Source organism: Chanodichthys erythropterus, chromosome 22 (genome assembly GCF_024489055.1).
Source record: "Chanodichthys erythropterus isolate Z2021 chromosome 22, ASM2448905v1, whole genome shotgun sequence".
Classification (NCBI taxonomy): domain Eukaryota; kingdom Metazoa; phylum Chordata; class Actinopteri; order Cypriniformes; family Xenocyprididae; genus Chanodichthys; species Chanodichthys erythropterus.
Window position 1 is genome coordinate 24,276,836 of NC_090242.1, and position 27,383 is coordinate 24,304,218.

At 35.7% G+C, this 27,383-nt stretch overlaps 1 protein-coding gene across 2 annotated transcripts in view; it reads right to left on the minus strand.

The window, feature by feature from the left end:
- The window catches only part of igsf9bb (immunoglobulin superfamily, member 9Bb), a 145,117-nt gene that overhangs the window by 51,147 nt on the left and 66,587 nt on the right, over positions 1–27,383 (minus strand). For both annotated transcript variants that reach the window (XM_067376561.1, XM_067376560.1), the window contains exons 5-8: positions 18,394–18,511; positions 14,783–14,924; positions 10,456–10,601; positions 2,856–2,998 (exon numbers count right to left, since the gene is read on the minus strand). In XM_067376561.1, the coding sequence (XP_067232662.1) occupies positions 2,856–2,998; positions 10,456–10,601; positions 14,783–14,924; positions 18,394–18,511 (549 nt within the window). The remainder of the gene's footprint in view (positions 1–2,855; positions 2,999–10,455; positions 10,602–14,782; positions 14,925–18,393; positions 18,512–27,383) is intronic.

Consider the following 27,383-nt stretch of genomic DNA (forward strand, 5'->3'; position numbering starts at 1 on the left):
TCCCAGGCAGTGGCGTGCACAGACCTCCGTGAGGGCAGGAGCGCAATCGTGTTCCAGGGGGGGGAGAAATGGGAACGTGAGGGCACCGCGATGCGACCACAAAGGCATTTTTACATTTTAAAATGTAATTTATTCTTGGTAAAGCTGGATTTTCAGCAGTCATTACTCCAGTCTTCAGTGTCAAGTGATCCTTCAGAAATCATTCTAATGTGCTGATTAGGAAAAATAAATTCTAATTATTATCAACGCAGTTTTGCTGCTTAATATTTTTTATTAATCTTTTTGAGGATTCTTTGATACATATACAGTTCAAAAGATCAGCAGTTATTTAAAATAGAAATCTTAACATGAATCTCTTTACGAATCACTTTTGATCAATTTAAAGCTGCTGTCCGTAACCTTTTTTGGTTAAAAATTTTTGAGCAAGTACATAACCAGCCAGTGTTCAAAACTATCTCCTTACCTTAGCCCGATTCGCAAAGGTAAGCTTGTAATAATGTTGTAAAATTGGTACTTTGGGGTGGTACTGGTGGATTTTTGCAGGAAATTTGAGCATGCAGCCGTTCGTCTTTGAGTCATGTCTGTTTACATAAAGAACGAGTCCCAGCTAGTAGGCTATATCATGTGAGGCGGATCATTTATAGCCTTTTCTCACAGCACCTGCAGTAATTTAACTAATCATTTGGATGCCAGATTATATGTAATTAATATTAGAGATTAGATTTAAATCTACAGGTTACACACTAAATACACAGTCACGCTATGCTGCTGTTGTTAACTAACAATTTGAGAACAAAGTATAACAATAATAATAATTTACACGGTTTGACATGATCCGAGCTAAGCGATCGTTAGATTTAATCACCATTAGCAGCGTGATTTATTGTAATGGGTTTTTTTTTCCTTAGTTGGTCAGAACAAAAGTGGCAAAAGTTGTTACTTACTTGTTCAGATGACATTTTCCAGTGAAAATTCTTACTTTTGTCATACTTCAAGACTACAGTCTGTGATTCCGAAGTACAGTATCCACACTGATGTGGTGACTGACAGCAAACATTAGATTCATCTGCACTGAGGAGCCGTGCCGATGCAAAACCCACATAAAGATGATAATTCCGCAAATAACTGCAATTGCAGCTTTCAAACAGAGATGGCGACAGAGGCAAAACTTACAGACTGCAGCTTTAAAGGTACAATATGTAAAATTTTTGCAGTAAAATATCCAAAAACCACTAGGCTAGTGTTATATATTTTGTCCAGCTGATTACAAACAATGTCTCTAATGTTTTCAACTACTTGTAAATCATGAGAAAATTCCCATTCTAAACAGTGACACGGGGCAGTGCAGTCGCCTGTCAATGACGTCAGTTACCTTTGTTACCGCCTTTACTGACGTAGAAACCACATGACAATAGTGCCGTGGACAAATGCGGAAGTAGTGTCTAGCGTCCAGCAAACCACTAGCTTGCTTCAAGCAGTTCCTTATTTACTTCTTGCACGTTTTATGGTGGATTGTGTTACTTATTTATGGAACATAATTACTGTTTACCATCTGCCGCTGGTTCTGTCGACAAGGACAGCTCCCGTAAACTCATGACCGGAAAAGCGGAAGCGGCGCCGGCGACTGTGTCATAATAAAAGTCCCGCTGCTCGTGAGGCGTGTGTTGATCAATCGCTCCAGCTCCTCGTTCAGCTCCCGCAACACTCGGTCCTGCTCTGCTTCATACTACAGTAACGTTAATAATCGCATCCACGAACATGAGTTCTTCCAGACTCCAATCCCTATTCTTTTGCACCGTCCGTTGAGATGGAGACCACATGTCCCAAGTTTCCGCTCTAAAACTTGGCGTCATCAAACTACGCCTTTGTTTTGAATAGGCTTCTAGCGACCTCTAGCGGAAAAAAATATCACAAATTGTACCTTTAATGTGTCCTTGCTGAATTAAAGCATTACCTACTTCAAAATAAATAAATAAATGAATAACTTATTGACCCCAAACTTTTGAACTGTAGTGTATTTTGAATATAATGTAAATTCATTTGGGAAAAAAAACATCAAGTGCATGCATAATTGCAAAAATTGTAAAAATTGAAAATTCAATAACCACACTTAGTATAATCACAGTATGAAAAATCATGGCACTCTGTCAAATCATCTACAGTCAATTTGAGTGCAGTGGACACTGAATAATATCACTTATGTATGAATGTACTAAAAAACGGAAGGGACAAATAATTAACCTTATCAGCTTGGATCATGAATATTAATTAGGTGATGTAATAATCGCATAGTCCTTGCTGAAAGACAGGTATTAGTGGGTGTTAACCATAACCAACCATTAGACTGTTTAGTAAAATGGTCATCATTTTACATGGCCGGGTACAGCTTTTTCTTCATTCTGCATCTGAAATGCCACCAAAAATGGGGGAACAAGCTTTTAAATGTACTAAAACCATCTTGTTATAATGGTTGCTACGTTCCTGACAAGCTGTACAAATATTGCATTCATTGAAATGTATGAAGTGGATATGCTCGCAGTGCTCTTGGGATGAAACATGATAAGCCAACGCATTTTCATCTGCATGGACACTATCCTTTAAAGCCAATTGCACTGAGGAGGAACAGGCTTTGAGAATGTAAGTGTTCCTGTTAGTAAGATATCCTGTTCCTTCATTAAGGTCAGTTATTCCCCAATTGGCTTTACTGAAGAAGAGCCAGTGATCTTTGTCTGTGTGAGACTATGAGATCAATGTAACTTGTGAATGAAACCCATCTCACACAGCTGCGAGAAATCACTGAAGCCCATGTGACAGCATCTGTGAAAACATTGAGATCATTGTCCAGCTGGACTCACCTTCTCTATCCGCAGAGGCAGGCCATCTTTTTTCCACTTCACTGAAGTGACAGGCGGGTTGGCATCCACCGGGCAGCGGATGTACCCCGGCAGTCCGATGGCCACGTAAATAACGGGCGGCATGTTTATCACACGGGCAGGGTCTACAGGACACAATGAAAGTAGAAACATAAAATACAGCATAAATGCTGAGCTGTTATAAAATTAGACATCCAGGGTTTTGTGCTTTGTTAAACTGTCTGACAGATAAAAGGAGTTTGTACTGGATGACTCTCTGAGTCATTAGTCTGGAACATTTAGCACAAATCCTCTGAGTGAGTCAACTATTGACGGAGAAATACGCTAATAAAGAGTGTGAGATGAGATGAAAAGATCTGAACTAGCTCAGACTGAGATTATTACTCAGCTAATCAGAGTAAAGCACAGTAAATGCCTTGTGAAAAGATAACTGAAATTCAAACAAAAAAGAATCGTTTTTTGAAGGAAATATGAGGGGTGTTTTCTCATGTAAAACTCTCCAAAACATAGACAGTTGAAAAGACATGGCTAGGGTGTTGTGTGCTGTTTTTTCGTTGAGAGAGCAAAAAATAAAAAAAGACCCCAAATGCCTATGAAATTCTAGTCACTAGATATGGCTTGCTTTTCTAGTTGACTAAACAGTGACACTGATGACTGGAGTAATGACTGCTGAAAATTCAGCTTTGCCATCATGGGAATAAATTACATTTTAAGATATGTCACTCATGCTGGCAAAATGAATCACGATGAACAAATCGAAAAAGAGTTATTGCTATTTTCACGATCGCTATTAAAAATCCTTCAAAATGATGTATGATTTGTTGGAATCCGATGAGCTACACCTGATTGAAGTCAACAGAGTCAGGAAAGTCAATTTTGAGAAAAATCGAGTTAAAGTGCCCCTAATTATGGTTTTTGAAAATTACCTGTCATGTAGTGTGTAACATAGCTCTAAGTGAATGAAAACATCCTGCAAAGTTTTATATCTGAAAATGCACTGTATATAAAGTTACTGTCTCTTAAAAGTAAGAGTCGACTCGGAGTCAATTAAACGAGTCGTTTGTAAAATGAATCCCAAGCCATTTCGTTGTGATGTCAAGACGAAACATTAGCATATTGCCCGCTCATTTACTGCACGTGCAGACACCAGGGAAAACTTGACACCCCTCCAACACTGCCAATACATGAAGAATCAGTGCTTAAAGTTCATATTTACTACGTTACCACAGCAGTATAGCCCAAACCTTGTGCTGTGCTCCCGTCATTTTACTGACGACTGCTTCTTCAACATAAATGCATTCAATAAGGGATTCACAAGCCGGTTGTTACTGAAGGATGGGTCAATACCCAGTTTATTTGGACCAGCTACTTCCTCCGCAGCTTCAAAGCATTCTATGCGACCCCAGATGAGAAAAATGGGTCTTATCTAGAGGAACCATCACTCATTTTCTAAAAAAAATTAAAATGTTATACATTTTAACCATTCTAGCTCTCTTCTTCTTCTCTATTAGAATTCCAGCAGTGTAGACACTGCTAAGCGTATTACTGCCCTCCACAGGTCAAAGTTTGAACTAAATTGTCATATACAATATGCTAGTGCAAGTATATAACAATTAGTTCAAACTTTGACCTGTGGAGGGCAGTAATACACTTAGAAGTGTCTACACTGCTGGAATTCTAATATGGAAGAAGAAGAAGAAGAAGAAGAAGAAGAAGAAGAGAGCTAGTTCAAGATAAGCATTTATGGTTAAAACGCATATCATTTTTAATTTTTTTTAGAAAATGAGCAATGGTTTCTCTAGATAAGACCCTTATTCCTAGTTTGGGATTGTGTAGAATGCTTTGAAGCTGCACTGAAACTGTAATTCTGACCTTCAACCGTTTGGAGGCCACTGATGTCCACTATATGGAGGAAAATCCTGGAATGTTTTCATCAAAAACCTTAATTTCTTTTTGACTGAAGAGAGAAGGACATGGACATCTTGGATGACATGTCGGTGAGTAAATTATCAGGAAATTTTAATTTGAAAGTGAACTAATCCTTTAATGAACTAATTTTTGTGAAAACCTCAAATTCGACCAAAATCGACATTTTTGACTTGTTTTGCGTGTAGCTCATAATTAGCTTGTGCACATTCTGACTCATTTTGCCAACATGGGTGACATATATTTAAAGAGAACACATTTATTTTGAGTACATATAACTGTATTTTTATCAAATAAATGCAACCTTGGTGAGCATAAGAGATAAAAAACATGAAAAATGTAACATCTCGGATATTTTGAATGTTAGTATGCATAAATAAACACTCCATTAAACACTATATTATTCTTTCAATCAACTGCATAAGCAGAATTGTAAGATATCATAGGCAATGAAGGTACTACTCTACTGTACTGTACATACTGTATTTGCTGCCATCAAAAAAAAAAAAGCCACTATTAATACAAGGTTCTCACCAGTTCCTTTGTGCCGCAAAGCCCCAAAAAAATGAACAAGAGGATGATTTCTCATAACTTTTTCCTTCTTTATATCGTATAAACCACATCTAAAGCGAAGACTATCAATAATGCTGTAAAAGAGATTCAGTCGTGTGCGACTCATAAATCACTGTCTCTCATTAGTGAAGACACCAGCCAACCGCAGCATGTTGGAGAGCAAAAGGGAGCGGCACTCCGAAGCGAACACTTTGAAGAAATCCACTGCTCCATCTTTAATGCTTAGCAAAGTACCCAGGTCTATTTTTAGCTCAAGTGGAGCTGTGGGACAGAATGATGGGAGGAGTGGACCAGAAAGAAATGTGAGAAAAGAACAGAAGAAAAGGGAGTCGTAAGGACAGGATTGCTGAGGATAAGAAAGGAAAAGGAGAAGGAGGAGGGAAAGAAATAGGAGCAGACCTGCAATGCCGTCAGCTGTCTATCGGGGCCGCCAGCGCCCACGCTAACGGCCTGCCAGAGTGTCTACAGGTGACGTAACTGCAGAGAAGAGGGTTTCCACACAGGATGATGTCATCTCTTTACATTCCCCCTCCCTTTTTCTCACTTACTGTCAAATTCACTTTCTCTGCGCCTCTGCTCGCTACACACATGGGCGGCCAGAGTATGTGCCGGTGGATGAGACGGTTTCAGAAAACAGGTGAAAATTCCTGCAGTCTGTCCCTCGCTGGGAATTCTGCTATGATGTAATCCCTTTCCGCCACTTCAACTGAGCGAAGCCGGTCTGTCACAGGCTGATCTGCTTCCTCCGAGCGAGGGAATTTGAAATGTCTGTTGCCTTGGATACCACAGCCAGTTTTGCAGTGCTCATTCCCATCACTATTTACCTCAAATGCAACATGTTTGGGTTTTTTTTCAACAATGTCTAGAAAAGCCTCTACACATGGGTTCTTTGCATCAGTCTATCGGCGTGGAGGACGTGAGCCGTGACTGAGTGATCTGCTAGCTTACTGACTCAAGGTCACTGTTTCAATTCTGCTCCAGACTCCGGGGACAGAAGGCCATTCCAATCTCTCGGCTGCAAATAGAAAGCGGCAGCGCTTGAAGCTAATGCGCCCTTGTGCCCATGTATTGAGGTGGAATATGCCGGGAGACTAAAGTAACCCTTTCATCCATTACAAAAGATCACCATGTGAGAAAAATCTGTTATATATCTCTGTCATCCTGAATACATGATCCTGATGTGAAAACGTAAAAATGATCTGGCCCATGATGAAAAGGCATAATCTGCTAGTGATGGTTGTTACTTAATTTTCATGCTCAATCGAGTGAAGCGAATGTCACAGATTTAGGATGAAGGAGAATTCCTCCTCTATTACATCATGTATGACATTACATAATACAGAGTAGACAACTGGGAATTATTGCTTTATCTAAAATGAATTTGCTATAGTGAAAGGTTGTTATCGTATCATGTTTAATAGGACATTTTCATTCAGTGTAAGTTTACAAAATCACTTAAAAATGAAATTTCTGTCATTTATTACTCACCCTCATGCCGGTCCACACCCGTAAGACCTTCGTTAATCTTCGGAACACAAATTAAGATATTTTAGTTAAAATCCGATGGCTCAGTGAGGCCTCCATAGGAAACAATGTCATTTCCTCTCTCAAGATCCATAAAGGTACTAAAAACATATTTAAATCAGTTCATGAGTACAGTGGTTCAATATATAAAGTGACGAGAATATTTTTGGAGCGCCAAAAAAAACTAAATAACGACTTATTTAGTGATGACCGATTTCAAAACAATGCTTCAGGAAGCATTGGAGCACAGTGAATCAGTGTATCAAATCTGCTGTTCGGAGCGCCAAAGTCACGTGATTTCAGCCGTTGGCAGTTTGACACGCGATCTGAATCATGATTCGACACACTGATTCATTTATGCTCCGATGCTTCATGAAGCAGTGTTTTGAAATCGGCCATCACTAAATAAGTCGTTATTTTGTTATTTTTGGCGCTCCAAAAATATTCTCGTCGCTTTATAACATTAATATTAAACCACTGTACTCACATGAACTGATTTAAATATGTTTTTACTACCTTTATGGATCTTGAGAGAGGAAATGACATTGTTGGCTATGGAGGCCTCACTGAGCCATCGGATTTCAACAAAAATATCTTAATTTGTGTTCCGAAGATGAACGAAGGTTTTACAGGTGTGGAACGGCATGAGGGTGAGTAATTAATGACAGAATTTTCATTTTTGGGTGAACTAACCCTTTAACGTGGTATATATAAATGTCAGATGTTCTTGGTTTTAGAAGAACAAGGATCATTACCAAATCAAGCTGATCATCATGTTCAACAAAACAGCACCACTTTCACTTTTGAATACCTTGAATACTCTCTAACACTTGACGGGTGCTCCATTAAACCTTCGTCCTCAGTTAGGAACCTGGGTGTGCTCTTTGATACCAATCTTTCATTTGAAAGTCATGTTTCTAGTATCTGTAAAACCGCCTTCTTCCATCTAAAAAATATATCTAAATTACGACATATGCTCTCAATGACAAATGCGGAACAGTTGGTTCATGCATTCATGACCTCAAGACTAGATTATTGTAACGCTCTACTGGGTGGTTGTTCTGCTCGGCTTTTAAACAAACTACAGTTGGTTCAAAATGCGGCAGCTAGAGTTCTTACTAGAACCAGAAAGTATGACCATATTAGCCCAGTTCTGTCAACATTACATTGGCTCCCTATTAAACATCGTATAGATTTTAAAATCTTGCTACTTACTTATAAAGCTCTAAATGGTTTAGCTCCCCAGTACCTAAGTGAGCTCTTAATGCATTATAGTCCTTCACGTTTATTGCGATCTCAGAATTTAGGCCAGTTGATAATACCCAGAATATCAAAATCAACTGAAGGCGGCAGATCATTTTCCTATTTAGCACCTAAACTCTGGAACAATCTTCCTAGCATTGTTCGGGAAGCAGACACACTCTGTCAGTTTAAATCTAGACTAAAAACACATCTCTTTGCTCTTGCATACACATAACACATCATCAATACATTAACATTTTTCAAATCCGTTAAAGGATTGTTACGATGCAATAATTAGGTCGGCCGGAACCGAGAACATTTCCTATAACACTAGATATACCTGTACATCAGAACAAGAATGGCATCTACGCTAATATCTGTCTCTCTGCTTATCCTGAGGTTTGCCGGGTGCTGGATCCAGGCCGTATCCAGGTCAGATGGAGAACCTGCGTCTGGACCTGACTACAACGTAGCCCAGGATCCCCGTATCCGCTTGCATATATTTATATATAATCGATTTTTAATCTCTATAATAAAAATGTACAATTGAGATTTTGATCTCCATATACATTTACATATATATATCTTCCAAGGGGTTTTTTCCCTCCTAGGACTTTTTTCCCAGTGCTAGCACGCTGGGTTTTTCTCCTAGGGGGTTTTTTCCACCCCTGGAAGTCAGCCGACATTGGCTTAATGTAGCACCATCTTGTATATGTTACATATTACCACGCTTGTTTGTACAGTTTTAACCACTTCCCTTTTTTTCTGTGCTTCTAATATGTAAAGCTGCTTTGAAACAATTACCAATTGTAAAAGCGCTATATAAATAAATTTGACTTGACTTGACTTGACTTTTGCCCTCAGATTTTTGGACCCCACTGTATGATCAGCAGCAGTGCTGGGGAAAGTTACTTTTAAAAGTAATGCGTGACAATATTATGTTATTCCCAAAAAAAGTAACTAACTGTGTTACTTCAAGGATGCAAACACATCAGGGGTGAAAAAGGTGAGAAAGATGCGTGACATCCCATATGGGGGATGATGTTGGGTGGTGTGGGCTCTAGAGAGGTATACGTAAAGTGGCTTGTGAAACGCCATGTCTTTAAAATAAGTAAACATTTCAGAATCCTGGAATAAAATGCATCATGATTGTCCCAAAGCCTTGTTAATGTGCATAAAGACTTACATTTTAGTATTAGTTCAAGTAAAAATTGTACAAGTACATTTTAAAAGTCACTGGTCGCCACCTACTGATATAACAATGTAATACAATCTTTATTTGATGCATAACATTAGTTTCAAAGGTTATTTACTCATTTTCATCGCTGCTGCAAAATCAGTGTTTATACAGTATCTGGCTAGGGTCTGTTCATTGTTGCGAGGTGGTTCTTTCCATTTTACATTGGGGTTATTTACCTCACATTATGATGTTTCTTGGATCTGCACTATTCCCTTCAAAGCAAACAAACCAGTGCACCTTTATTGGTTGCTAAGTGACAGTTGTGTTGTTCAAGCCAGAAATGCGCAGGTGCTCAATTCGGCTATATTTAATATTCATAATATCGACTGAGTTGAGTATATGCGCTAAATCTGCGCAGATTACATAAACTTCACCAGCAAATTGAGTGAACATAATTTGTGAAACATAACCTGCCAAATTGCTTAGTGATTTGACATCTTTACCCTCCACAGCTGATTTTACCCATATTTTACAGGTGTTCATTTCAAACCCTGTCATTACGAAATTGCACAGAACATCTTGTGTGGGTAAGAGCAAACTGTTTAATTACGTTATATAGTATAGTAGGGCTCAACTAAAGTTGTATTCGTTGGCAAAATAGTAGCTAATGTTAGTAGCATTATACAAGTTGTTTTTAGAATAAAAAGTACATTTGATTTGGTGGACAAAATGCTAACAACGTTAAAATCAAAACAAGTCAGCCATGTCAGGCTTTTTAACAGTCCCAAGCTTTTTATCATAACACTACATTGTGAGATTATTTCGTTAAGGAGATGATATTTTGTTGTAAATTGAAAAAGTGATGCATTACTTTACTAGTTACTTGAAAAAAGTAATCTGATTACATACCTCAAGTTACTTGTAATGCATTACCCCCAACACTGATCAGCAGGATATATTGACAGGAAGTAAAAAATACTAAATCAATTCTATTCGGGTGGTTTTTCGCCTACACTCCACAATATATAGTTTTTTAGGGACACCAGCAAAGGATAAATGTTTTCAGATGAAAGACAAAAATCTAATGTCGGTAAGATCTAGTGGTGTATCAGCAGATAACTCTGCGGAATGACTCACAATGCACTGTCAGGTATGCTGATGCAGAAGGTGGGCGGCCAAGGCTGTTACTCGGGCTGCAGGTGTATCTACCAGCATCCTCAGGTTTCACCTGGGAGATGATGAGGGAACCGTCGATCAGAATACTCACTCTGCGCTTTAGATCACTGGAGAGAGAGAAAGAAAGATTGACAAATAAGAATCAAAAGAGACAGAGCTGAATTAGCACAAGTAGTATCAATAATGATGATTCCCACAATTTACATTACTTACAAGTAATTATTGCCACAAAGAAAAAGAAAAATTATTATTTATACTACATAAACTACTGTTCATAAGTTTGGGGTCAGTAAGATTAAAATAAATGCTGTTCTCCATCAAAGAATCCTGGAAAAAAATCATGGTTTCTAGAAAAATATTAAGCAGCACAACTGTTTTCAGCATTATTAATAATAAGAAATGTTTTGTTGGTGAGCATAAGAGACTTATTTCAAAAACATTTATAAAAATCTAATCGACCTCAAACTTTTGAATGGTAGTGTACATTCTTTTTGTGTTCCACATACTGGAACAACATTAAAACGAGTTAATAATGACCATTTTTTTAAACTATCCCTAAAAATATACAGTATATGCCTCTCTCTCTCTCTCGCTATTCCTTATATAATCTTCTAAGCCAAAGGGCTGGAGCCTATCCCAGAGGCAGGGAAAAGCACTGGACAGATGGCCAGTCCATCACAGAGCTCTTACATACACAGGCAATTTTTGACTGTCCAATTCACCTAACCTGCATGTCTTTGGACTGTGGGGGAAACCGGAGTACCCAGAGAAAATCCACGCTAACATAGGGAGAACATGCAAACTCCACATTGAAAGGACTCAGCCAGGACTCAAACCGGGGACCTTCCTGCTATGAGGCGACAGTGCTAACCACTGAGCCACGTAAATGCCTACATAAATTAATTAAAGCTAGAAAATAAAGCACAAAGCCTCATGAATTACAGTCTACTCTTTCAACAAGAACAGATGGAGTGTCCGGGGCAGAGATCAGAGGGGGAAAAAAAATGCTTCAGTGGACAAAATGCCAGGGTGGCCTCTATTCTTGCCTGTACGTCCAACTGTCCTGCTGCACAGAGACTCTATTAGAAAAAAAAAATAATAATATCCTTTTTCTATAGAGTGTACAGTGGACCATTAGTGGAGCGTATGAAGACACAAGCGCCATGTCACTAGATACTATAGAACAGCGTGCCATGAGAACCTGAGAGGATCTATGTGAGGCTACAGTTACATTCACTTTTCTATTCAAGGTTAACACAGAAGACACACTATTTTATGTACTATTTTTGTGTGCTATGTTTTTTATGCTTACTAGTCATTCATGCTTTTACCTTAGCAAAATGCTAATGCTAAACTCAACTGAAATCAATTGGTTTTTGTGTGAGGAGTAGCTTCCTATGTTTAGCTAAGTTTATATTTAAGTTAGTATTGATGGCCTTCAAAGTATTTACTAGAAAACCTATAGTCTGAATGAAATTGTTATTTGGCTAATATTAATGTATTTCTTTATACATTTGGTCCAGCACCTTACTTTAAGTCCTTCAGAAAATTCTCACAGGCACACACAGGGCAAAAGAGACACGAATGAGACAATCTGAGGAGTGTGAGACCTCCAAATGAGTATAATGACACACGGACACATGCACACATGTAAATACACGTGGGAAACACATAATGTTAGCATAATGGCTGCTTCTCACTCAGATCCCTAGTTCAGTTTTCAGGGCAATGATCAGGGAGTCAGACATTTTAATGGTTGTCTCATTTGCAAAAATCCTTCCAGTGCACTGAAACATTCGCTCTCTAAAAAGTCCCACAATGAAAACCAGGGCACATTAATGCTCACTATGTTTATTTAATGCAAGTTCTGATGCGTGAAACAAATCACGTGAGCCAACTCACTACACATAATGACACACGATAGATGTTTTTTTAAAAATTCAAACCATTATTGAATTATATTAACATATATCGCTAGAGAAGTAATGAACATAATCTATCTATTATAATTTATTTACGGCTGAAATGTTGCATGTATATGTAATTTATCATAATGTACATTAAAAAACATTAAAAAATAATGTCAGAAATATATCAGTTCTACTGTTGTTCATGAATACCAGTGGTGATGTTGTACAATGAGGACGTTGCCATGTCAACAGAAATAGAGTCATCAGTGTCCCAATGTGTAGTGAGACAGGGTCCTTGCTGTCCTTACTAGTGCCTGAATTAGTGTATACGATAGACGGATTCATGACCTAGGAAGCTGATTGAGATGCACTCATTGTCATATTAAACTTAGAATGCTAAATCTTCACAAAACCAAATATACCTTGTAAAATTTCACTTTTTTTTTTTTGCAAAACATTTAGGGGCGATTTCAATTGTAGGGGGCTCAGAGCTATAAGATGTTGCTAGTTTAAATATTTTGTATTGACAACTCTGTAAAAATAAATGTAAATTAAAAAATGAATCTGTTTATTACGGAAGAGGATTAGGGCCAAGCAATAATAAAAAAATAAAATCATCTTGAGATTAAAGTTGTTAAATTTCGAGAAAAACCTGTCAGAGAAAAAAGTCGAGATAAAATGTTGAGAATAAACCTATTAAATTACGAGAAACAATTTGTTAAACTTCAAGAAAAAAGTCGAGATAAAATTTTGAGAATAAACTCATTAAATTACGAGAAACAATTTGTTAAATTTCAAGAAAAAAGTTGAGATAAAATGTTGAGAATAAACTTGTTAAATTACGAGAAAAAACTTAAATTACGAGAAAAAAGTCGTTAAATTATGAGAAAATATTTGTTAAATTATGAGAAAAATTTTGTTAAATTTCGAGAAAAAAAGTTGAGATAAAATGTAGAGAATAAAGTCATTAAATTACAAGAACAAATTTGTTAAATTACGAATTTGTTCTCATAATTTAACAACTTTTTTCTCGTAATTTAATGACTTTATTCTCATAATTTAATGAGTTCATTCTCGAAACATTTCTCGAAACATTTTTCTCATAATTTAATGAGTTCATTCTCGAAACATTTCTCGAAACATTTTTCTCATAATTTAACGAATTTGTTCTCATAATTTAACAACTTTTTTCTCGTAATTTAATGACTTTATTCTCATAATTTAATGAGTTTATTCTCGAAACATTTCTCGAAACATTTTTCTCATAATTTAACGAATTTGTTCTCATAATTTTACAACTTTTTTCTCGTAATTTAATTTCTTTATTCTCAACATTTTATCTCAACTTTTTTCTCGAAATTTAATGAGTTTTTTCTCGTAAATTAACGAATTATTCTCAACATTTTATCTCAACTTTTTTCTCGAAATTTAATGAGTTTTTTCTCGTAAATTAACGAATTATTCTCAACATTTTATCTCGACTTTTTTCTCGAAATTTAACGACATTTTTCTCATAATTTAACGAATTTGTTCTCGTAATTTAACGACTTTTTTCTCGTAATTTAATTACTTTATTCTCAACATTTTATCTTGACTTTTTTCTCGAAATTTTACGAGATTTTTCTCGAAATTTAAGGAGATTTTTCTCAAAATTTAACAACTTTAATCTCGAGATGGTTTTATTTTTTTTTATGCTTGGCCCTAATCCTCTTCCGTAGTTTATCAATAGATAGACAATACTGTTAAAAAGTTTGGGGTGTGTAAGACTTGTTTTATGTTTTTGAAAGAATCTCTTTTCCTCACTAAGGCTGCATTTATTTGATCAAAAATACATTAAAAACAGCAATATTGTGAAATATTAATATATAATAATATATAATAATAAATATAATTTAAAATAACTGTTTTCTATTTTAATATATTTTAAAATGTCATTATCAATGCTGAAAACAGTTGTGCTGCTTAACATTTTAATGGAAATCGTGATACTTTTTTTTTTTCAGGATTCTTTGATGAATAGAAAGCATTTATTTGAAAAAGAAATCTTTTGTATTATAATAATGTATTTATTAATAATGTCAATTTAAAATGTCTATCTGACCCCAAACTGACCCCAAACTTTTGAACAGTGTGTTCCTCTAAATACAGCTAAATGACACCTATGATTACATTTCTGTTTTCTACGAACATTTCTCAACACAAGGGCTTACAAAATGTTTGACCAAAGCCTAAAACAGTATCACAATGCCCATAGTCCCTAATGGCAAACTCACTGATGCCTCAATGATGATGACGAAACTACATGGACTGTGACAAACTCCACATGGACACAGGACAGTGGGGGTATGGTACAGTAATGAACCCGATCATAACTTTACTTCTTGAAGAAGACGTTATCTTCCTCCCAGAACCAGGTGTACGTTAGGTTGCCAGGATATGCCTCAGCCTGACAAGTGAAGAATGCATCCTGGGATATGTTTACAGTTATGTTCTCTGGCGGTGAGACAATAAATGGGGGTCCTGAAATAGAAAAGAGACACATTATAAATCAGCATTGCATATCAGGATGCGTCACATCCTATTGGAGCATATAGCAATCTCAGTCCTCTTCAAGCATAAAAACAACTAGAGCTGTAGAAAAGATTTCATTTGAGTGTTTCCAATCATGCATATTCTTTATATGTTCTTTGAATTTAACAGCTGTTAAACAAACAACATAATTGTGGAGTGAATCAAGAGAATAATGTATTCATACTGAATGCAGAGTTAATATACACAACTGGTCAAAAGTTTAGAATAATTAAGTTTTATGCTCACCAAGGCTGTATTTTTTTTGCATAAAAATACAATCAAAATACTAATATTCTGAAATTTATTACAATTTAAAAGAACTATTTTCTGTTGTAATATATTACAGCCTTCAGTGTCACATGATCCTTTAGATATCTTTACATTACTTTATTTTACATTACATTAAAGGGCTCATGACATGAGAAATCAAATTTGCCTTGATCTTTTTGACATATAAGATGTCTTTGTACCAGTAAAACATCTCGCAAGTTTCTTCCTTGATATAAACAAAGCATTTATTTAATCAAGCTCCAAAAGATATTGCGAGATCTATTAAATATATTTGCATATGACATCAGTGAATAGTTAAACATAATCGCACTACAGGCTCCACTCTAAAACCAGAGGGAAATGATAGGTGAATAACACTGATGTAGAAGTACCTAACCCTGGTTTTACTCCTAAACTTGGTATAAACTGTAAACTTGTCCCTCAAATCTGATTGGTTGATTGGAAAGTTGTTCCAGGATAAAAAAAAAATGTTGATCCAGGAACTTTTTTAAATTTTTGCATTTAGTATTTTTGATACTCTTCAAATGCCTTTTATATATACATTTTTATTATTTTACCCTTGACATTCAATCTTAAAACAATGTGATAAACTAGTCCAGTACAGAAATTCATGACAAATTCATGTTTGGTCCAGTCCACGCTTGAGCTGGTAAAGCACTACCTACTACAGATGAACAGACCATTGATCACCATGTAAAGTGACCAAAGTTTTTATGTTGATAGCAAAAATGTGCAGAAGAATGTACTTAATATTAACAGCCTTTTATTATTATTATTTTTTAAACTATTTAATCAATAGGGCTTAAGTATGGAAGTCCATTTCTGCCTCAGTTGAAAATATAATGATGAATCTGTAAGCAATAATAATGAGAAACTTTCTCATAATAATAACAACAACTTAGCATCTCATTAAATTGAAAATATTTCTCATAGTAAAGATTAGGCATTTCATAATAATAGATAATATTTATAATGAGAAACTTTCTTATTAATGCTTAGTAACTCATAACAATGAGAAACTCTTTCTTGATTAATTGTTAGTATCTTTTAGTTGTTACATGATGGTTGTGTATATAAAGCGCACAAACGAAGGAGAATCAGATTAACAGTCTTTAAATACAAAATGCTCAGAATAACAGAGAAACAACAAACCTTACACAAATGAGAACGGATAAAGTACTAAAGAGTACTCAGGGCTTAAATAACAAGGAGAACTATAATGAGATAATTAACCAAACAAGTGAACGTAATGATGAATCTGACACACTGGGAAAATGGGTCAAAATAAAAACAATGAAAACAGACCATACACATTACAATAATGAGAAACTTTCTCATAATTCATGCTTAGTATCTCATAATAATGAGAAACTTTCTTAAAATGTACTTTATGTTGTAAAATTGAGGTAAAAAAAAAAAAATCTAATAATTGACTCATCTTGTAATGGGAAACTTTTTTAAAAGTAATGCTTAGTATCTCATAATGATGAAAACATTTCTTAATATGTACTTTATTTCGTAAAATTTAGAACAAAAAATCTAATAAATGACTTAATATCTCTTAATAATGGAAACTTTCTCATAATTAATGCTTATGATCTCATAACAATGAGAAACTTTCTTAATATGTACTTTGCCATAAAAATTTGAAAAAAATCAAATAACTGACTTAATATCACGTAATAATGGGAAACTTTCTAATAATTAATGCATATCCCATAATAATGAGAAACTTTATTATTGCTAAGATTATTGCTAAGTATTTCATAACAATGATAAACTTTCTCTTGATTTATTTTTAGTATCTCATATTGAAAACCTCATGATTAATGCTTAGTATCTCAAAATAACTGACTCAATGTTTCGTAATTAATGGGAAGCTTTTTCATAATTAATACTTAGTATTTCATAACAATGATAAACTTTTTCTTCATTAATTGTTAGTTTCTCATAATGAAAACCTCATAAGGTTTCGCTCTCATAAGAGAAAAAAATCTAATAACTGATCTAATATCTCGTAATGGAAAAATTTCTCATGAATAATGCTTAGCATCTCATAGTACCTCAGACTTTCTCTTGATTAACTTAATCTACTAATAATAAACTTTCTCATGTGTAACGCTTAGTATATAATAATAATGAGATAGTATGTACTTAATATGTTGTAAAATTTAGAAGAAGTCTAATAATTGACTTACAATCTCGTAATAATATTTTCTCATATTTATGAATTAACATGCCATAATAAAAAGAAAGTTTCTCATAATCATGGTGGAAATGGGCTTCTATACTAAAGTATCAACACAAAATCAGTGTTGACAGTGTTCCTATTATACTGAATATCATTTAGCATTATAATTAACAATTTTAAATAGCCATTATTACAATTATTCACTTTAAACCAAAAACCTTCAATACAGTGGGTGAAAAAAGAAGAAGATTAAAACAAAGCAGAAAAATGGAATGTAGTTTTATAACTGCATTTAGTTTAAAACTGGTTTGATTGGCATTTGATGGGAAGGAAAAAGGAAAGAGTTATTGTTATCTAGAAGTGCAAAATAAGGTGAATATAGAGGATATCTGCCACCGAAATACAATTTTAATCTTTTGATAGCCCTAAAAATCTTTCCCAAGAAAGTATATTCATGATTATGCTTAGCCAAGGCCACGGATCAAAGCTTTGTTTTTGTTTTTTTTGTTTTTTTTTTTGTTTTTTTTCATTAACATATAAAAATGTTGACAAGTAGATAATAAAAGTAATCAATCCATTGTATTATTGGGTTACATGCTAACAATGGATGCTAAAAGCAGTACACGGAACAGCGATCCCAACAGGAAAAAGCTTCTTTGGTGGCACTATGGTGAAAAATCTCTCTGACAGTGAAACCATTACTGCTTTATACTGTATCAGACAGCTAACATATGGAGTCCAATTATCTCTGTAGCTCTGCAGCATGGGTGCCATGCAGCATGCAGCTTTGCAAGCATGACTATACGCACATACACAGACACAAACACACAGGTTTGTACACACACACAGCACAGCACTCTGACAACATGATATGTCATTATGTCATTCAAATAATAGCAAACAATAAAGACATGGAGACAAGATATAGGGTGCTACCTTGGACGAGTAAGCGTGTGGTATGGATGGCCTCTCCCTGCTCGCTGTACGCTCGGCATGTGTACGCTCCCCTGTCCTCACGGCTGATGGAAACAAGTGTCAAGCTGCCATCACTCACCTATGGAGAGAGGTCATAGCATCACCTACTGAGTCTGAGACACAATCTTATTAACATCAAGAAAACAATCTCTCTGACCAGTGTTAGGGGTAATGCATTAGCATTACAAGTAATATGAGTTATGTAATCAGATTACTTTTTAGTATCAAGAAAAGTAATGCATTACTTTGAAAATTTACAATAAAATATCTGAGATACTTCTTCAAATAAGTAACGCAAGTTACTTTATTTTCCCATTTGCTGACTGACGCCACTCCTGTGCCCATGTTGAGAGAAATCGAGAGTAAGTGCAGAGGTGTTGTGTAAATGGTGTAGATACAGTGCACAGCATAAATGAGTACACCCCCTCTGAACAAATACAAAAGATGTATTTTCTTTATGATCACTAATACAATTCATGGAAAGATGGATCTAAAATGTATTAAACATAATAAAAACTGAGAAATATTTCATTAATAGCCATAAAATAAGTAAATAAGAAATGAGTACACCCTAGATTTAACTCAACAAATGTATAATATTCTAGTACTTAGTATGCCCTCCATAATTTTGAATATACTGTTCTGACCCTTGTTGGCACGGACTGTACAAGTTCATGACAAATTGTCATATCTGTCCTGTTTAACTCCTGGATGATGAGCTCCTTAATGCCCTGATCTTTAATGGGGAGTGTTGCTCAACTCGTCTCTACAGAATCCCCCACAGGTGCTCAAGGGTGTTAAAATTGAGAGCAATAAATGTCCACTGAAGGTTTTTCACCTTGGGAGAATGCATATCCTCATTGTCATGTTGAAAAAATGCCCAACAATGCAGGGAATGAGGAAAGGGTAACATCTTCTGTTTCAGGTTTTATATTAAATTACACAGTGGTGTGGGGATTCATGACAGCATTGATAAAGCACAACTCCCTCACACCTTGAGCACTCATACATCCCTATATAAGAGCTTTACTACCACTGAACTTTACTGTGGGAACCAGGCACTTCTCACTGTACTCCTCCTCTAGCAACACCATAACATTTTGGATGCTGTTAGATCCAAAATGATTGATTTGCTCTCATGAGACCAGAGTATTGATTCCCTGAATCTATATTTTGTAAATATGGGCTTTGGAAATGGCTAACTGACTTTATTGTGCTTTGGCTACAGTAGGTAGTTTCAGTGAGAACAACAACCATGCATGTCATTTCTGCAGGCTGCATCTTACTCTGTGGGATAAACAGTCACTCTTTTCATAGCTTTTGCTGGCTCTGAGACACTCGCTTGGTATTTCTCCTGCTCTTTGTCTAGCAAAAAAAATCCCTCATCACTAAATGAAAGCTTAAAATGAAGGCCTGATTATTTCAGGGGACTTGTCACAAGTCCATTGTTTTTGAATTTCTGTTACTTTTGCTATATTTTCACACTTAAAACAATGATTTGTTACTCCTCTTGTACCACTGTCCTCTTTTGTGCTAAGAAATCAGTCTCCTGACAGTTATCTCCAAAGTGCTTCCACTGTTGGTCAGCATTAAGTCAGATTCAGTGTAGGGTTATGACCTAAAATCAAAACCTCGATTAATTGAACATTTTACCTCGATTACGATTAATGAACAATTATTTTGTTTTTTGTTTTTGCCCACATAGTTCATTTACAAGGTTTGTACTTTAAATATTATGTTTTTAAGTGAGACGTATTAACAGGATTAAAAAAACGAAATAACCGACATGGGAAATTTATGTCGGTTAGAGGTTCTGAATTTCGGTTTCGATTCATTTTTGATTAATCGTCCAGCCCTAATTCTGTGTACTATATAACACTTTTAATTGTCAAGAAATTACTTCTCTTTAAATGTTTTGGTTCAACATACTTACCTGTTGATCAAACATTGCCTTAAACTTACACCAGATATTTTTTATTTCATTTTATTTAGTAATTTTTAGGAGGGTATACTCATTTTTGCTACACAACATTTTATCACCTTGATAAGAAAATTTTATTTTCCTGAATAATTTTGACATACTTCTTTGGTAATTGATTAAGCAGACTTGCTGGAACATTATATCTCCAAAGAACCCTAACATGTCTTCTAAGTAATTGAGTAATTTCTGACTTTCAGAAGTTTCAGAGGGGGTGTAGTCAATTATGCTGTGCACTGTATGATAGTTATTGTGGTTCTAAACTATCAGAATATTACGCAAACCTACAATAATTAAATATGTTAAATAATACAATTGTAATTTATGTATTTAATCTCACTTTAATATGCCTTTGCTGCTGACCTTCGATGATCCAATTCAACCATACCAATAAGCAAAAATGACTTTTTAAATAAACATCACATTTATGTTTAATTTTTTTGTTTTTATTGTTGAAGTAGACTGTTGTACTTTCTTCTACTGTATCCTATTCTTCTGCAATCCAGAATGGCAGAACAGCTGAAAGGTTTGTTTGAGCTGCGCCCTCTACTGTACAGTAGTGTTGGGTTCAAGTCCACCTTAGTCGAGTCTTAGTTGAGTACTTCGAGTTTTTAACCAGTTGAGTCCGAGTCAAGTCCGAGTCCAAAAGAGGCCAAGTCTGATTTAAGTCTGAGTCCAAAAGGTCAGAGTCAGAGTCCAACTAAACAATACAATTAAGTCAGTTTTAAATGTAACAAAAGCAAACCTCTGTTGCATCTTGCCATATTGATTTTTGATTTCACATCATCTCATGAGTAATTTCCTGCTCAGCAAACTTAAAGTCATGTAATGGAAGTTATGTCCGATTTGATTTCATAATTGTGACAAATTCCTGAGTAAAACAGCTTATCGAATGTAAAATACGTTATAGGGCTTTGACTTATTCATCGATATAAATAAATGAATTCAAGGAAGGGGGTGGTAATCGGGGTAGCTTGTTGAATGGGAACAGCCTATTGGGACCTGAAGAGTCGAAGATGTAGTGGTAAGGGGACATGGGAGGGGACAGACCTACAGTCTTTATAATGGCATGCACTGTGCATAAAGGTCCTGCAAATTTCCACAACTCAGGGCCAACTCAAAAGTGTTTCATTTTTGAATGCATTTATAATTAACTAATTACGTTATTTTATGTTTAATGTATGGATCTAAGTTTATGTATATTTTGGTTGGGCTTTGCCCTGCCTGCCTATATACACATGAGCCATACCTGAATATACAGTAATTACTGTACTTAGATTGTTACCATATTAAAAAGCTATAGTAATTATTACTAAATAAAACACTATGGATTTTGTTGTTTTTGAATTTTGACCCATGTAACATACTACTTCAAAGATGAAACATTCATTTCCTTTGATTATCGAAGTTGCCACCATGTTTTAAAAAAATAATTTCATTACAACAGCAAAAACTAATACTAGCCTAATTCATGTAAATAAAAAGTTCTCAAGCTTACTGTTTAAGTTAAACAGTGTAATTACATAAATAGTCTATTACAAGAAAAAGGACAAAGAAAAACTATTGATCAAAAACACAAATCAATTTTTTTTATGTAGGTCTAGATCTATTCTACATAAATAGCCTAATGCAGTAATTTAATAAAGTAATACATGTAAAAAATTAAACTGCATAATCTTCACTATATGCATTAAATATTAATGATTATTATTAAAGGTACTCAGTCAAGAGCAGTGAATCATTCTCTCTTTTTCTTTTGTTGTTTGATCATCATTAATGACACAGAGAGCAGCAGGTTTATGATGCTGCTGTCATTTTAAGATCTAATGCACGGATCCAATATACTGACACCTCTCATTTTCTCCCAACTGTTTATGTTCACTTAAGACAACTGAGTGGATTTATGTGAATACTTACTGAGACAGGCATTGTGGTGTGTTGGACTTGGTGTGTATTTATGAGTGTAGAAGCACAATAAGGCATGAAAGAAAACTTAATACAACATTTGCGCACTGACTGATATGTGCTTTCTGTGAGCGTGAGTGTGTGCACACAAAAACTCGTCTTAGACAGCTTGGAAGTATTGAATTGATTGTCTGAACAGGCAAGTTTTAAAAACACATGCAAATTTTTGACTACCGAGATAATTCAGTACTGACCCGATCTGGCCAGTGACAATACTGTCAACTGTCCTGAGCATATTTCACAGACTCGGGAACATTTTTCAAGTCCCAAAGGCCCGAGTCAAGTCCAAGTAAAAATGTATCTGAGACTGTGACAAGTCAAGACTCGAGTCAGAGTACCCCAACTCTACTGTACAGGCATGAATTTGCTTTTCCTTCAGCATGAGGTTTTGTTTAAAAGCAGAACTTTTTTTTTTTAAATAAATAAAACAAGCAAGCAAGCCCAGCCCAGGTGAGAAAAAGTATTGTAAAAGTAACTAAAAGCATTACAATATTGTAACACATTAGTACATCTCACTGAAATTTACCAGTGTAAATTGTTTATCACATTCTCTCATTAGTCAATATCAAATCCCTTTTTTGCTTATTAAACAGTTCATGTGGGGTTTTATTAAAGTCTGTTTGCTTCAAGTCAAAAGTAGCATCTTGATAATCCCGAAGTGTGTTCTACGCAACTTCTCATTTCTTATCTCTGTGACAGATTTCACTTATTTTTCTTATATGAACACATACATCAGTAGAAATTATGTGTTGGGGGAATCCTGCTCAGCATCCCATGAGATCTATTTTTTCCTGCTGGCATACCCATAATTATGTTTCTTTACATTCAAAACATGTATCATGAGAGGGACCACTCTTACAAGATTACATAACTCAAAGAATAAAACAATTTTAGGAATTAAATTGTCTCGTACACAGTACAAATAAAAATGCTTTGCAATGAAATTGCTGTAAACCAGAGACATAAAGGCAGAGGCTGAGTAGGAAAGATCAAACAAACCAGGCCACTCCAACAGAGACTTAAAGATCAATGTGCATCTCTCTTTCTGTGCCCACACAAGCGTTATTTCCATTTTACCAATGGCAGAGCAGTTCTTGCATTTATCTACTATGCTCCGGATTATTTTGGGATAGATGGGCTGAGGTGTGCACCAAGTAGGGTTTGGCATTTTTCATTAAACATTTTAGAAAATAGGATTCAAAAGCATAATTTACACCCATCGATTTTAGCCATGGCCAGTTTTGTCCCCACCACTTTATGAAATAACTTAGAGCAGGGATGAATCTAATAGAGGAAGCATCTACAATTGTTGGTATATGTTTATTATTTTATACTATTTATAAATAAATAAATCAGTTAACTTTCCACTGGAACCTCTTATACTGAAAGTGAAAATGTAACCACAGGACCAACAATTAATTTTTAATTGCTGATCCATACATTTAACCATCATCCCAAAAAATTCCAAAATGTTGCTACTGGGATACATCCCAATGCTTCTGAGGGTCAAAAGGTCAAAAGGCATGCATTTTCAGGAGTGGAATGGTCTACCACAGTTGAAATGTGTTTCCTTTTTGATATGGGATGCCCACTTGTCATTACACCATTAATTCCAATAGAATCTTTTTAAGATTTCAATTGCATGGGCAAATCCACTGTTACAGATCAATGCAATGCAACACAAAGTGTTTATTTATATATACATTTATTTTTTTGTCATTTTAAAATATTTGTGCATAAACTAATATTTATGAGCAAGCCTTCTGTGCAACACTTTGAATCTTCCCCACATTTTTACAAAGTAAAATTCTTTCTTGTATGATGTTTTAACTGGGCTCTTGTTTTTAGTAAAATAGCAGGCCAGCCTGCTCTGTGTCTTGTCTTTATTCTGAAATGATAGTGCATATAAAACATGCAAGTCATCAAACATTAATGAATTCCGAAGCTCTTTCAAGCTGTGATGGTTACCTTGCTGGCTCGGTTTCACAAATTATTTTTTCAAGACAAGGCCGGGCTTACAAGAGAGGAGAGGAGAGTGTTTCTGCTTGTTTTGGCACTGAATTGTGCACATGCTCTCAGAGAGTGAGCAGACACAGCTGAATAATGGATTTACTCTGTACAAGTGTGTGTGTTTGGTGGCAGAGGGGCAGGTAAGGGGCGGGATGCTGATACTACCATATGCATGATTCAGCAGTACATGTTATTCAAAAGAAAATAATGTTTGTCTTTGTAAGTTCCTCCAACTCTGAAACAACTGTAAGCAGTAATGCAACCTTTTTAATGGTTAAGCAATTTTTTTATGCAGTTTAATGTCAATTAATGTTAATAACAAATGTAATATAGTTCATGGCAATAATATCAAATAACAGATTTCAGAATTAAGCATTACCATTGGCATACATAGTGAGTCCTCAAGGATTAGTTCAAATAGTTAAAATGAAATGTCAGTTATGCTTTTTTGTAAGTTGAATACAGAAGGCGGTCTGGTGGAAACTAGTTATTTTATTTTATAACTTGTTAAATATGGATATTTTTCTTACACAAACGCATCGCTTTGGTTCAGAAGGCCTTTATCAACCCTCTGGAGCCACGTGGAGTACGTTTATGATGGATGGATGTACTTTCTTGAGCTTCATACTCGTTGGTCCTGTTCACTGCCATTATAAAGCTTGGATGTGTCAGGATATTTATTAATATAACTCAGATTGTGTTCATCAGAAAGAAGAAAGTCATATACACCTAGGATGGCTTGAGGGTGAGTAAAGCTTGGGGTAAGTCATCCCATGGTGGAAAAATCTGACATCCTTTAAAAAAAGATTATTGTTATTATTAAAATGATTATATATAAAAATAATTATTCTAAAGAACTTCAGCAATCAGTAAGCCATACTTGAAAATTTTAGCGAAAAAAAAAAAAAAAAAGTTCAATAACATTTACTTTTAAAATGAATAAAATAGTCAAATGTACTTACAACCCGAATTCCAGAAATGTTGGGAAGTTTTTTTAAATTTGAATAAAATGAAATCTAAAAGACTTTCAAATCACAACACAGCCAATATTTTATTCACAATAGAACATATATAACATAACAAATGTTTAAACAGAGAAATTTTACACTTTTATCCACTAAATGAGCTCATTTCAAATTTGATGCCTGCTACAGGTCTCAAAAAAGTTGGCACGGGGGCAGCAAATGATGAAAAAGCAACATTTTCAGCTGGGAGAACATCTAGCAACTAATTAAGTTAACTGATATCAGGTCTGTAACATGATTAGCTATAAAAGGCATCTCTTAGAGAGGCAGAGTATCTCAGAAGTAAAGATGGGCAGAGGCTCTCCAATCTCTGAAAGAGTGCGTAAAAAGATTGTGGAATACTTTAAAAACAATGTTCCTCAATGTCAAATTACAAAGGCTTTGCAGATCTAATCATCTACGGTGCATAACATCATCAAAACATTCAGAGAAAGGGACAAGGCCATAGACCTTTATTGGATGCCCGTGGTCTTCGGGCCCTCAGATGACACTGCATCACTCACTGGCATGATTGTGTCAATGAAATTACTAAATGGGCCCAGGAATACTTCCAGAAACCACTGTCGGTAAACACAATCCGCCGTGCCATCTGCAGATGCCAACTAAATTTGACATTCTTGTTGAAAATCATGGATGCCATGTCCTCCAGGCTAAAGAGGAGGGAGACCTTCCAGCATGTTAACAGTGTTCAGTTCAAAAGCCAGCATCTCTGATGGTATGGGGGTGCATAAGTGCATATGGTATGGGCAGCTTGCATGTTTTGGAAGGCACTATGAATCCTGAAAGGTATATAAAGGTTTTGGAGCAACATATGCTCCCCTCCAGATGACGTTTATTTCAGGGAAGGCCTTGTGTATTTCAGCAGGACAATGCAAACCCATGTAGAAGAGTCCGGGTGCTGAGTTGGCCTGCCTGCAGTTCAGATCTTTCACCTATAATGAACATTTGGCGCATCATTCAACGAAAGACGACCACAAACTCTTCAGCAGCTAGAAACCTATATCAGGCAAGAATGGGACCAAATTCCAACACCAAAACTCCAGAAAGTCATAACCTCGATGCCCAGACATCTTCAAACTGTTTTGAAAAGAAGAGGAGATGCTACACCATGGCAAACATGCCCCCAACATTTCCGGAATTTGGGTTGTACAAAGAAATGTATTCACTACAAGTCAGCAAGAAAGGAAAAACCTTTACTCACTTTCAAATGCAATTTCCTGCCAATCATAATCTCATGGGAAATATGTGACCGGGTACAACTGGTCTCGGAACAGCATAACAGATCTGCCGCTCTCTGCAGACAGACCTGACAGGTAAGGGACTCACTAGAGCATCTTTTCTCCCTGCCCTGTCAGAGCTGGATGGTTAATGATACATGAGGGTCACTTTACTGCTGCCGGCCGAGCAGGTGAAGAGTACTTTGAGAAAAAAATTGAGTGAAGACAGATGACATAGATTCATGCTAAAGTAAAGCCTTCGCTGAGGGGGATCTCTAATGAATTATTCAGCGTTCCATCAGACGGTGTAATACCAAGACCTTCTAGCAAGCATCATCATCACAATCACACATTAGAAAAACTCTCTAGCGCTAGAGAGACCTAAGTGGAAAGGCCTGAAAATGGATGCCAACACTGCGTTGTTTCTGTTCTATACATGAGTAACATTGATTTTGAGTGTGTGCTGCTGCGAATGAACTCTTGCTTGAATTGTGAATGCGCTTGTGCGCTGTATGTTCATTTTATGTTCTTCCTTGTCGATCATTCATCATCTGTTCACTGCCATTATAAAGCTTGGACACATCAGGATATTAATTAATATTGCTCTGATTGTGTTCATCAGAAAGAAGAAAGTCATATACACCTAGGATGGCATAAGGGTGAGTAAAGCTTGGGGTAATTTTCATATTAAACTGAACTAATCCATTAAAATTAAAACTAAAGCTAATTCAAAATATTAACATTGGTAAGAGCAAC